We start from the raw sequence: 14013 nt of genomic DNA, 5'->3' as shown, positions 1-14013 counted from the left end.
ATTATGATATTTCACTCTAAAATTATTAGGCCTTTCCTTACACATCACCACTGTCAAGCTATAAATAGCTGTTACACCTGCACAGCTTCAAATCTAGGTTAGAATTGTGAGTCTTTGGTAAATATATGGATATCTACCTACTCTCCCTTCTTGCCCCCCGCCTACCCCCAGATTTGGGATGAATCAGCCACACAAGAGAAAACACACAGCTCCATTATTAGGAACCTGCAAATGGATGCTGGAAAATAGATTTTTATTTTAGTACATTATGTCTACCTTCAGTTATGGGTAGATCAGTTAATTGGTGAAAGGGGGTAGAATAGCAACCTTTTCACATCTTTGCTCTTGCTGTCATATGAAACAAGAATAGCTACAAGCAGTTGTATGTTTACAATATTACAGAAAATACTTTTAAAATTAAAAAGTATAAGGTGGCAACAAAAGGATACAAGATTTCTTTGATCTAAAAAAGGAAATGGTGTAAAATAATTGTACAACAGGTAAATTTACACACTAATTTTTTTAAAGGTTTTCATAGAACTTTTCAACTGAAAGAAAAATACATCTATCACATCAAGACACTTTTTTAAATTAAAAAAGCTACCTACATCACTTATGTAGTTTCAGAATTAATTCTTAATTTATAGACATCCTTCATTCTCTCAACTTAGCCACTTTCTCTCTCTACGTCAAACAAGTATTTTCATGTTTGACTATTTATCAAAGCTATCCTTCTGTTCCACTGAAGTGTCCTTTCAAGCATGGACAGTCTATGATGGAAAATTCATAGAAAAGGGAAACACATACATAACTTCTTTTATGTAAAAAAGTTAAAATGGTAGCATCTCTGCTAAAACAAAACAGGATTGAGATGGTAAAAAAATAAAATCAAGACAAAAGGAGCGCAATAGTTGTACCTATACATTAAGTGACATTAAAATGTTAAATACTGTACACAGTTTCAGCGCATGCCCAGAATTTGCCTGCTTTTTAGTTGATAATTTTTTTCCAGTTCGCACAATGCTTGAGCCCGCAGGTTAGCGGCATAAAGGCGTTTCTTCAGCTCAGAGCATTTTTCTTTTGGGAGAGGATAATTCTCCAAATCACTGGATATAGCATTCTCTTTGCTTGCACCAAAGTGAACCTTCTTTCTTGCTGAAGAGGGAAGTAGCACTTCATCTTAAAGACAGAAACAGTGAAGAAAAGGGCTTTTGACTTTCATTGAATGAGTGTTCCTCAATATTAGTTTACTCATTCATATCAGTGCCAGTCACTTTGCAGAGGGGAACCTAAACTGGATCTAAGTTAACACATGTATTAAGTAGAGTAACTGCCAAACAGCTTTATTTGAATCAATAGAGTCAAATGCTGTTCATATGTAATTCACACTTTTGAGTTTCCAACTAATGCCATCCTTTGCCTCCCCACCCACCCAGCTTATTTAGGGGACAGTTATATAGGATACAAAAGCTCTGTTTAACATGACAGTGCTATAGGTTACTGGAGGTTGTAATTTTACTTAAGACCTAAGATAGAAAGGGCTGTAGAGACTTACTTGTTTGGTTTAGTCATCTCTTTACAACGAGCACACAAGAGGAGAGTACCTTTATTTTGCAGAAGAGCAAGGATACAGATAGCAGTGATACAATGAGTCAAAATAAAGGTGGAGGGTGCTGGATAGTGAAAGATGTTTAGTTTCCAAGTTCAGCACTCGATTATAGAAACTCTTGATGGCTTGAGTGTTGCAGTGAAGTATAGGATAAAACACCTACATAACCCAGAGGCCTGACCTATGTACTGACACTAGTTGAATCAGGCCTAGTCAATATTAACGTACTGAGAACACTTTACCTACCCCTCTATGCCACAACAAATGACATGCTATTTCAGAAAAAAAAGTCACCGAGGAGTACTCAGTATCTTCTGAAAATGTAAGGGATGTTTTTCCCTGGTGTAGGTAAGCCATGTGTACCTGTACACATTTGTCTTTAAATGATAGCATAGCTTACAGACTTCCCGAGAACGAGGGCAGAGTTCACATTTGACCATTTTACACTAGCAGCAGTTTAGTTTTAATGCAGTGTTTCAAGAACTCAATTTTGCTCAGCCATGCTTCCATAATAAAGTCCCAGCTCTGTACAGTTTTTCAGAAAACTTGTTTGATTCTCAAACCACAGGGAGCGAGAAGGTCTTAGTAAGCAACCTGCCTAAACATGATGGATTCTGCAGGGAGCCTCTGCCAGTGCAGAAGCCTAGTGGTAATCGCAACAATTGAATTTAGTTCTGAAAGAAAATACTAGTGGACTTAATAGGGGAAAAACCTCCTAGTTAGCATTTTTCTTAAAGTTAAAACCCATGCAAGTTAGTAGAGCTATAAGAGAACAGTGATTGATTTATCTGGTAGTGTGAGGTAACTGGAACAGAGTTTCAGTGTTACTCTGATTTTTCTGTGATTGATGTAAAACTAGGCCCTTTGTAAGAGTAATAAAGCTGAGCTTAGTGAGATAGGGAAGGTAGAGACCTGGGTGCTGCCTTCTAGCTAGGTCTGTTCTACAGCAAGCAAACTCTTTATAAGAGAAAGTTAAAAACCATGAAAGATGCAGAGGATATTAAATTAGGAATTGTCACATTATAGCATAACTAAGTAAACCTGAATGATTACAAAGAGGAGGATGGGGGCGGCAAGGGGCCAAAAGAGAAGCAGGACACCTCTTGCAGACTTCTTCCACAGTTATATCAGGAAAGGGAGAGCGTCAGAAAGTAGTAATATTGCAAGAGGCAAGGGATTAATAGGCAGACAATTAGACATTAAAACAATGCTATTTTTAGTGATTAAGCTGAAGCAGCATATGACAGCTAGAACCAGGATTGTAGAAGACTACTTCATGTGGAATGATGATGAGGTGGGCATTGGATCAATGTCTCCTATATCCCAAGTGAATATTCTAAAGAACTTGGCTAGGAGTTTGAGGGAGGTAATCCTCCTCCTGCCCCTTCCACGCCCCCAGCTATTTTCTGTAAGCTTGCTTATGGGGACCCAATCTGGAGAGCAAACAGACCACAGTTAGGTTTCAGAGTAACAGCAGTGTTAGTCTGTATTTGCAAAAAGGAGTACTTGTGGCACCTTAGAGACTAACCAATTTGAGCATAAGCTTTCGTGAGCTACAGATCACTTCATGGGATGCATACTGTGGAAAGTGTAGAAGATCTTTTTATATACACACAAAGCATGAAAATATACCTCCTCCCACCCCACTCTCCTGCTGGTAATAGCTTATCTAAAGTGATCACTCTCCTTACAATGTGTATGATAATCAAGGTGGGCCATTTCCAGCACAAATCCAGGGTTTAACAAGAACGTCGGGGGGAGTAGGAAAAAACAGGGGGAAATAGGCTTGAATAGAGACTGGGAGTGGCTAAGTCATTATGCAAGGTAACCTAAGTTAATTGTATCCAAGTTGCAAATGAATTCCAATTCAACAGTTTCTTGCTGGAGTCTGGATTTGAAGTTTTTTTGTTGTAATATAGCAACTTTCATGTCTGTAATCGCATGACCAGAGAGATTGAAGTGTTCTCCGACGGGTTTATGAATGTTCTAATTCTTGACATCTGATTTGTGTCCATTTATTCTTTTACGTAGAGACTGTCCAGTTTGACCAATGTACATGGCAGAGGGGCATTGCTGGCACATGATGGCATATATCACATTGGTGGATGTGCAGGTGAACGAGCCTCTGATAGCGTGGCTGATGTTATTAGGCCCTGTGATGGTGTCCCCTGAATAGATGTGGGCACAGTTGGCAATGGGCTTTGTTGCAAGGATAGGTTCCTGGGTTGGTGGTTCTGTTGTATGGTATGTGGTTGCTGGTGAGTATTTGCTTCAGGTTGGGGGGGCTGTCTGTAGCCAAGGACTGGCCTGTCTCCCAAGATTTGTGAGAGTGTTGGGTCATCCTTCAGGATAGGTTGTAGATCCTTAATAATGCGTTGGAGGCTGAAGGTGACGGCTAGTGGCGTTCTGTTATTTTCTTTGTTAGGCCTGTCCTGTAGTAGGTGACTTCTGGGAACTCTTCTGGCTCTATCAATCTGTTTCTTCACTTCCACAGGTGGGTATTGTAGTTGTAAGAATGCTTGAGAGGAGATCTTGTAGGTGTTTGTCTCTGTCTGAGGGGTTGGAGCAAATGCAGTTGTATCGCAGAGCTTGGCTGTAGCCGATGGATCGTGTGGTGTGGTCAGGGTGAAAGCTGGAGGCATGTAGGTAGGAATAGCGGTCAGTAGGTTTCCGGCATAGGGTGGTGTTTATGTGACCATTGTTTATTTGCACTGTAGTGTCCAGGAAGTGGATCTCTTGTGTGGACTGGACCAGGCTGAGGTTGATGGTGGGATGGAAATTGTTGAAATCATGGTGGAATTCCTCAAGGGCTTCTTTTCCATGAGTCCAGATGATGAAGATGTCATCAATATAGCACAAGTAGAGTAGGAGGGTTAGGGGACAAGAGCTGAGGAAGCGTTGTTCTAAGTCAGCCATAAAAATGTTGGCATACTGTGGGGCCATGCAGGTACCCATAGCAGTGCCACTGATCACTATGGATGTAGAAGCCCTCTACACCAACATTCCACACAAAGATGGACTACAAGCCGTCAAGAACACTATCCCCGATAATGTCACGGCTAACCTGGTGGCTGAACTTTGTGACTTTGTCCTTACCCATAACTATTTTACATTTGGGGACAATGTATACCTTCAGATCAGTGGTACTGCTATGGGTACCCGCATGGCCCCACAGTATGCCAACATTTTTATGGCTGACTTAGAACAGAGAGACTGAAGAGAGACTGGGAGTGGCTAAGTCATTATGCAAGGTAATTTATTTCCCCTTGTTTTTTCCTCCCCCACGACGTTCTTGTTAAACCCTGGATTTGTGCTGGAAATGGCCCACCTTGATTATCATACACATTGTAAGGAGAGTGATCACTTTAGATAAGCTATTACCAGCAGGAGAGTGGGGTGGGAGGAGGTATTTTTTCATGGTGTGTCTGTGTATAAAAAGATCTTCTACACTTTCCACAGTATGCATCTAATTAAGTGATCTGTAGCTCACGAAAGCTTATGCTCAAATAAATTGGTTAGTCTCTAAGGTGCCACAAGTACTCCTTTTCTTTAGGCCATAGTTAGAGGATCAGGCCCTGCATAAGTGACTTAGGTGGAAGAATACCTATCTTTTCCTGGTTTGTGCACCACACACTGGGGCTTAGGCATCCAGGTACTTGGTATGCTGCTGCAAAGCACATGCCCAGAGACAGAACATAGGCACCTAGGGAACTTATGGCAAAAAATTTAGGTGCCTACAGAATGAAGGGGGAGCTTACAGGTCTCTGAACCACAACAGTGCCTGATTCAGAAAATTGATTTAGGTGCCTAAATTCCACAATCTAGCTTTAAGTTGTTATGCAAGGTATTGTACCATGTCTGTTTTTTAGATTGGATTTGGAAAATTACTGCTTTTTGTTCTAAATCAGCTGAGGTTTCTACCAAGTATAATTTGACTCATTTGGTTGCAAGTTCAGTGTATGTTAGACTATGTGAACTATGAGCCACCCTTAAGATCAGTGGAAAAAAGGTAGTGTAAATCTGCCTTTTCTTTTAAAGCCATCCATGAAGTGAAGGCTGAGTGGTCATAAGACATGCCTTATGTTTTATTGAAGACTAAAATTTTAAAGCTAGATCATAATTACATGGATCTGATTTCACAAGTTACTAATGTTCTGAAACCTAGAACTAGCTAGAGAAAGTAAATTCATACTAACACCCTTCCCTTATTTCTGATGTTCAGGTTCAATAAATATTGACAGCAGCAGATGTGATCTCCTTGTACAGCAGTTTTTCTTCATTCCATATGACACTTTAAAAAAAGTGGTCAAGTTTCTGTTCAAAACCATTACAGAAGTTTATGTAGTTTGTTTGGTAAGATGGGACTTTTCATGGCATGCAGAATGTCAAGGGCATCCTCATGGCTGTGCCAATCTGTGTTTACTAGTTCAAGTGGCTGTCTGTTTATTCTCATACCTGGGCTTTTTGCACCTGCCAATATCCTCTGTTCCTTGAATAGGTTGTAGTTTTTCATCAAGTTCTCAGCCCTGTTTTGAAATGAGATAAGTTAATAAACCATTTCTACAGCAAACAATCTTAAAGTTTAACCTAGGTTACACTGTAATACCTAGCAAGTTTATCTTCTGCCAGTCTCTCACGAACACATAGCTCCCGCTCCCTCTCTGGAAGTAAGCATATGAAGAAAGTTAACACAGATTTCTGGTGTTTTCCAAACAGGAGAGGCCTGGTCCCAAGACAGATTTTCATGTAGAAAAGCAGGTAATCACTGAAGTGTCAAGTCCCTAAATTTCTGCTTTGTTGCTCTAGGTAGCAAAGTAGTACATTGCTGCGTAGAGAGACAGGTTCTCTCAGCCCATGCTCTTCATGGGATATGGCAATGACTGGACACGAAGGAGTTTAAGTGATGCATAATGTTCTTCCATCATGGAATCCTCATACTGCTTTAAAATATCAATCATGCTCTGAGAGAGTCTTGTTTTCTAGTCTAATCATGCATGGCTGGCTGAAGCTATACTAGTGTTCAGTCCTGCCATTTTGCACAGACACTTTATTTTAGCTGTGCCATATGCAGAGCTTGATTTTCAAAATAGATGTTCCCATTGTGGCACAATATAAGTTAACTGCATGCAGCTAAAGATGGCAAGTACAACTCAAGTGTTATCCATTACATAAATCCAATTAGTTAAAGAACTGACCATATAGCTTCACTGCTATGAGCTCTATTGACAATTGCTGTTTTGTAACAGTTTTGGATATTCCTCCAATGGACAGTCTCCAAAGACACACACACCCCTTTTTAAGTTGTGCCACATCACAACCTCCAATAATTTTCATAGATTGTAGCTAACACTAATTGTGCATTTATACAGAGTAAGGATCCAAATCTGTTGGGCAACTGCATATTCACAGTATAGAGCCAGTACAGAGTAAAATGCTACCATTTTGATTTGGTAGCATTCCATGCATTTTACCCTGTATGGCTACACATTGTTCAGGACAGCAGATTCAGGCCCCACGTTCTGTAGGTTTTGGTAACCTTTGCTTGCTATGAACAGCCTTCTCCATCCCCCACAATCCCAACCTAGGTTTCTGCTCCTGGATTAGACCACCAGGTAAGGTTTAATTAAATTCAAAAGAGAAAATGGTAGTTTTAAAAATCTGACAGGCTGCATCTACAATCTGGACTACCCCCTCATAGGCTTTCAGACCAGTCTGATTAACCTCCCCACTCCCAGAATGGAATTTCATACGTTCCAGTTGTTGCTCTCTCTCTTTTATGGCTCGTTCTCTCTCCTGCAACTGTTGTTCCTTCAGTTTTAGCTCATTTACTGCAGTGCCTGAATGCTGCAGCCTTTCTGGCTCTGTTGACCTTCGTCCTCTCCTCTCAGAGAGGTTTCTCTGCTCTTCTACCACCAAGTCAGCTATCAAGGGATTCTGTAGAATTTCTTCAACAGAGGGTCGACAGTAGTCCTTAAAAGAAACAAGCCAAGGAAAGAGTGTGACAGTGTCAGTTTAAGAAGTTTAGGACACCAATTCCCTTCTTAATGGAGGAAAAGCTGTACAAGTTCCATCCTACAGCAAAATTAAAGCTCTGAAATGCTTTAAGTATCAGATTGAAGTATTAGTGAAAACAGCAGTCAATTCCTACCTTTAAATTCAGCATCTTTTTAAGAAGTTCATTCAACTGATCTGAATAACGATAGGGTATTCGTCTGAACTTCCCTTCTTTTATCTTCTCTGCCAACTCCTTTTGGTTATAAGCTGTAAATGGAGGCCTGAAGAAGAGATGTATTTTCTTAAAGGCTCTTTTCACTGTTTAACTGGAAAGGTGTTAAAGGGTTTTCATTGTGTTTGAGGAAAATCTCCATTTACCACTTCAATCAAGGTTCTTCTAGTGTCTAGAAGAGAGCTGGTTTTTGATTTTTAAAATATTTTGAAAACACAGTTTGTCGGATTAAGATTTTAGACAAACTTTGGTCTTCACCTGTTTATAGTTTAGTCACATACTATAACTGAAGTGTAAGTAGTCTCACATCATTTATCTTTATACTTACGAGAGTGCACATAGCTCGTATAGCAAGCATCCTAGAGACCAGATGTCTGATTTTTCGTTATATGACATGCGGTTCATTTGTTCCTAAGAAAGAGAAGCCTTTATTTAAAATGTGTTATCAGGAAGGTGTACAGCAATTCATTTACAATAATGCAGCAGAACCAAGTTCTCCATGAAGGATCAGCTAATAGTTGTGCAACCTACTAAATTATCACTGGTGAGTTTGCAGTTTAATTCACAATAGCTACTTCAAGCTAGTACAATTCAGAATATAGAAGATATTACAGCAATAACTGAGCTGGAGCAAAGCTTTATTCAAACTGCATCAGTTTTTTGATCAGTACAAATGCAAGACATTATACAGGGAAAACAAACTTCCATTAGAGTCTGCACATAGAGCACAGAAGCAAAAGAGAAGTAGTGAGCTTTGACATGACCTTGCAGGATTTTCACTCCCAAGTCTATGCGCCACAGAGGACGAGAACCCTTGTAGATCAATCATTTGAAGAAGGTAGAGTACCCTACTCCATCACTGCAGCACTACTATGCAGATGTGAGAAGACAAGAATCAAGTAAAAGTCAGTGCCAAGATACCAAGGCAGATACTTCAGAAATGTGACTTGCAGGGGGTAGACCTAACAAGACAAGGATGGTACTAACAAACAATACCTCGTAAGAGGTCTGTTCTCCCAGGGAGAAGAGCTGGAGCAGTAGCCATGATGGAGGTTCTTAAGAGCTTCACATCAACTGTAGTCAAGAACTAAGAATGCTGTCTTTGAAAGGATCTACTTAGGATGGTGAGCGATGACTAGTGCACAGGTCTAATTTGTGCTGGACTCAGGAACAGCAGCCTTCAAAAGTAAAATATCAGGAGGCAAGGGAGCTATTCCAGCCTCATTCTGAGAAAGAAATAGGAACAAGAATTCTACAGATGTTCTCTTTGAACACATGGATTTGAGAGAAAGGTGTTGTGGATTTATTAAGTATGCACAATAGTCTGATGGCAGTGGTCCTCAACTTGTTCTATACCACAAAAAGAACAGGAGTACTTGTGGCACCTTAGACTAACAAATTTATTAGAGCATAAGCTTTTGTGGGCTATAGTCCACTTCATCAGATGCACAGACTGGAACATATCACAAGATTACACACACACGGTGGAAGTTGCCATACAAACTGTAAGAGGTTAATTAATTATACCATGACTCCATGTAACTTCAAACAGTTTTGGAACTCCCTATCATTACCCTCCCTACACAGAGGGGAGACAGAGAGAACGAACACAGATCCTGAGCATATTTTCAACCCAGTTCAGATGGCGGGTAAGTCCACAACCCCCAGGTTGAGAACCCATCCTATAGCTAACACACCAGAAACAGTACAACACTTAATTTATGAAATTTTACAGTCCAAAAAACTTGATGCTTAAGTCATATCAAACCCGAAAGTCAGTCATATACAAGACCATTCTGATATATGATGCAGAATTGTTGCAGGCAAGTTCCCCCCTCCCTCCCCCAAACACAAGTTTTAAAGGTCTGTCCCTAGTTAAAAAGGAGTTGGCTACAGGAATTAAGATTTAGTTATAGGTTTCATTAACTAAAAACTTTTAAAGATGTTGAGGAATTCTGTTAAAAAGCCAGGTGTTGCAGAAGAAACCAGGATCTTGGAACACTTACTGGAGACATGTAATATGGAGTGCCAACAAATGTTTTAGCAAAACTGGTATCATGGTGCAATATCCTAGCCAATCCAAAGTCTCCAAGTTTCACATTGTGCTTGCTATCTAGAAAAATATTTGCTGGTTTTAGGTCACGGTGCAACACAGTGTGGCCACCATCACTCCGTCTATGACATTCTTTCAAGGCCAGGGTCAACTGAGTCAACATGCGGAGAACAAAGTCTTCCTCTAAGTAGTGTCTAGGAAAGGAGAAGAAGTTAATTTAGAGTAATATAGATCTTGTAAGGTTTCAGAGTAGCAGCTGCGTAAGGCTGTATCCACAAAAAGAAAAGGAGTACTAGTGGCACCTTCGAGACTAACAAATTTATTTGAGCATAAGCTTTCATGAGCTACAGCTCACTTCATCGGATGCATGCAGTGGAAAATACAGTGGGGAGATTTTATATACACAGAACATGAAACAATGGGTATTACCATACACACTGTAACCAGAGTGATGGTGAAAGCTTAGGCTCAAATAAATTTGTTAGTCTCTAATGTACCACAAGTACTCCTTTTCTTTTTATAGGACTTGTAAATACAGTAAATAGAGAAAGTATACAAGTCACCCTCTAATTAACTATTTGTTCCCATCTTAGGGTTTTGTACTACCACCCATGGCAATAGTATCCTAACATCTACCATGCAAAGCAAATAGCAGTAACACAGAGGGCTAGATCCACAAAGTAATGCGAGTATTGCAACAGTGCTAACTTTTATGTACATTCCCATCCAGTGGAATCCACAACCTCAAGTTAGGCACCTAGGCTCCCACTGCATGGAGAGAGTTAGATACCCAAGAATAGGATTTACAAAAAAAAGCCAGCACACTGGGCAGAGATAGCATTACCTGTTGGAACTGCTTAAGCTGAGGAGAGGGGTGAGTCTTAATCCACACTCCTCAAAGGGATTTAGGTGTCTAACTCTATCCAAGAGGGAAATGTCCATCTCTGCTTGGGATTCTCAGCAGTGAGCTCTCTTCTGGAGTTTTTTTTTTTTTTTTTAAAAAACACACACCCAAGAAATGCCAGGGAAAGGGGAGTGAACTTCCCTTATAGTATTTAGCCCACTCGTTAGAGCATTCACCTGGGATGTGGGAGACCTTGCATTATGTGAAGAGGAAGTTTGAACTCCCACCTCTCAGGTGAGTGTCCAAACCACTGGGCTATGCTGGTGTGAGTTGCTCTCTCTCCTATTGAAGCAGTCCACCGTATATAAACAATTAAATATTCATTGGGCCAGAGAGAATGACTAGTCCAGTGGTTAGGGCACTCCCCTGAGAGGTGGGAAACCCAAGTTCAAATCCCTTCTCCACATCAGGCAGAGGGGGAATTGAACCCAAATCTCATCCCTGGGTTAATGGAGGCCACCTCTCAACTATGGTGTGGGAGTTTAAGCAACCTCAGAGCACACCTATGAATTAGGTGCTGCCGACAAGATATGCAGGGCAATGCTTCAGGGCTTGGCACTTAAACACTGGTCTTATACCTTAGAACAATACAACTGTGAGCATGCTGACTGGCAGAAAAACTTAGATGTCTTGGGGCTTTAAGCAGCAGCTGAATAGGGGTTTTGAAGACCTCAGTAGCACCAAAATATTGGCCTTGGGGATTAAACTCAGAGCAACTAGTGGACTTCATGATATTTGGGCACCTTTTGGGAATTAAAAATGCCACACAGTGTACAGGGATTTTGTTTTAAGGCATTAATTTCCTTTTTTTTTTTAGTGGTATATACTGGACACAAGAGAATCAGTGTTGATAGCCATTCTTATGATGGAAAGGCCTTTTCAAAGATGACAGTTGGGCAGCATTTCCCATAGAGGGTCAGACTCTGGGGTCACCTAATCCCATATGGAAGTGGGCCCCACAGCCACCCCATTTTTGGATCAGAAAATCCATTCTTTTCTCCCCCCTTTGTAAGTATCACACAGCAAAACCTAGAAGATAATTGGCCCAGAGCATTGTTATGTAGAACAATTCAAGTGATTTATCTCAAAGGCTCAATTTGTGATTTTAGTTTTGCATCCTGGGACATTTAACAGACAGCATGGAGGAGCTGTCAAGGTCATCCACTCTAAAGTGCTCTGGGACTTGTATGGTTAGAGCCAAGTCAGACAAAATTATATTAGAATGCTGTTTGAGCTGAAGCAGTAAGTTCTGTTAGGATAGTTTCACCACTTCTCTTATAGATAGTTCTCACATCTAGGGGCAAGTGGACTCAAGAGAAAAAAATTAAAGCACATTCTAAAACCCACAAGACAGGAAAGGGGCTTTGAGGCAGGTTTAATATATTTGAACTTGCTTTTAAGACAGTTTACCAAATTTCTTCTTAGTTTTACTTTAAATCCCTGCAATAGTGACTATTCCAGTGTGCGTGTGGTACCTCAGTTTTTCTGTATTTTATCAACAGAAGTCAGTTTAACACAACTTCTACTAAATTATACCTTTTAAAAAAGTATACCTTCTTATACTTTAAGGAGAGACTTGAGAGTATTTGTAAGTCTGAGGTGATTAAATGTATCAAACCCAAGTTTCTAATGGATTACAAAGAGACGCATTTTGATTTAGCTTAATTCTGGTAAATGCTCCGGTTATTTAGATGGGAGAGCATGAGATCCCCATAAACAGATTTCACATGCCTTTCCTTTGTACATCTTGCAATTAGACTAGCCAGGTCACCTCCTTCACAATACTCCATCACGATGTACAGGGTTGTGTTAGTTCTGTCAATGATGCGATCATAATACCGGACAATGTTTGGGTGTTTCAGCTCCCGGAGTAAATTCACTTCCGAAACAAGCATTTGTTTCTCGGCTTCGGTCATAGAGCCATAGTCAAGCTCTTTCCAAACTAAGACCTGAAAGACAGTGCACACCGCGACTAGCGGACAAAACACGAATGCTCCCACTAGGGCAGCTGGTCAAGCCGAGACACAAGCTAACTGTCCAGCTAGCAGCGCTTGACGAGCCGGCGGAGACGAACACGGGGCGGCCCCTGTCCCAGGCCGGCCGAGCGACGGGCAGCTTCACATTGCAGAGCAGCCGCCCCGACTCACCTCCCACGAGCCGACCCGTGGGGTGCTAAGTGTCCCCGCTCCAGCGGATCCGCCTCACCCCAAACCCACGGGGGGCCAGCAGCGAGCCCCCGAACCCGCAGGGGCCGAGCTCGGGGAGCGCAGCCCCAGCCAGCCCTCCAGAGCCCGCCCGTGGGGGAAGCGCCGCTGCCGGGCGCCGCCAGAGGCAGCAGGGGGCTGGCCCGCCGTCAGACAGCGACCAGCCGGAGCCGCCGACGAGGCGAGATAACCGCCCCGGGCAGCAGAAAGGTGCGGGGCCATCGGAGCCCGCAGCGCCGGGGCCCGCGCGCGGCCCCAGACCGCTCACCTTGCCGTCCGCCCGGCGCCGCACCTTCTGGCACTTGCCGTAGGAGCCGGCGCCGATGGTGAGCAGCACCTCGTAGTCCTCGGGCCGGCTCGGCATGGCGCCGCGACACGTTGAAGCACAGCCAACAGAACAGCGACTACGCAGCTACCTGTCGCCGTCGTTTAAACGCGCCGCCCCCGCCGCCCATTGGCCCGGCGCCGCAGCCCCACCTGCCCTCCCATTGGCTACTCTCCTGTAAACAATGCACGCCGCGTAACGGCCGTTACCACTGCTAGGCAACCAGGGCGGCGCGAGGCGTGGCGCGACGCCAGGAGGGATCCGAAGACTTAGCTCCACCCCCTTTTCGCGTCTCTCCGCGGGCATCGCCCCCTCCTCTTCGGGGCAGGCGGACAAGGCCCATCCACGGAGTGTAGGGCAGGAACCTGCGCCCTGGAGCAATGTGCTGCCTGTAGCAGTTACTGATGCGTTACCGATTGTAGAAAACTGCTGCCTGATGAAGCAAATTCCTACAGATAGCAGTTTGTCCCCTGCACTCTTGTAGTGTCCCCGGCACTCATGGCAGAACTAAGTATTATCTAAATAATCCCTGACAGGTGTTTGTCTAACCTGCTCTTAAAAATCGCCAATGATGGAGATTCCACAACCTCCCTAGGCAATTTACTCTGGTGATTCGCAGGGGTATTGCATAGAATCATAGAATATCAGGGTTGGTAGGGACCTCAGAAGGTCATCTAGTCCAACCCCCTGCT

General features: G+C 42.5%; 1 protein-coding gene across 2 annotated transcripts; it reads right to left on the bottom strand.

The window, feature by feature from the left end:
- Positions 1 to 236: 236 nt before the first annotated feature.
- NEK2 (NIMA related kinase 2) lies at positions 237 to 13453 on the bottom strand. 2 transcript variants are annotated; one of them, XM_048843106.2, is made up of 9 exons: positions 13265 to 13453; positions 12632 to 12741; positions 9842 to 10082; positions 8164 to 8246; positions 7758 to 7884; positions 7360 to 7579; positions 6216 to 6270; positions 6065 to 6135; positions 237 to 1179 (listed from the first exon to the last, which is right to left on the bottom strand). In XM_048843106.2, exons 1-9 carry the CDS (start codon positions 13358 to 13360, stop codon positions 962 to 964), a joined length of 1221 nt encoding a protein of 406 aa, XP_048699063.1. In that variant the 5' UTR covers positions 13361 to 13453; the 3' UTR covers positions 237 to 961. The 2 variants fall into 2 exon arrangements, with proteins under 2 accessions (XP_048699063.1, XP_048699062.1); XM_048843105.2 differs by having other exon boundaries at positions 12524 to 12741; positions 13265 to 13451.
- Positions 13454 to 14013: the final 560 nt, after the last annotated feature.

Source organism: Caretta caretta, chromosome 3 (genome assembly GCF_965140235.1).
Source record: "Caretta caretta isolate rCarCar2 chromosome 3, rCarCar1.hap1, whole genome shotgun sequence".
NCBI classification, from domain to species: domain Eukaryota; kingdom Metazoa; phylum Chordata; order Testudines; family Cheloniidae; genus Caretta; species Caretta caretta.
Note: the sequence above shows the minus strand (reverse complement) of the source record. Positions and strands in the feature narration are given on the sequence as shown.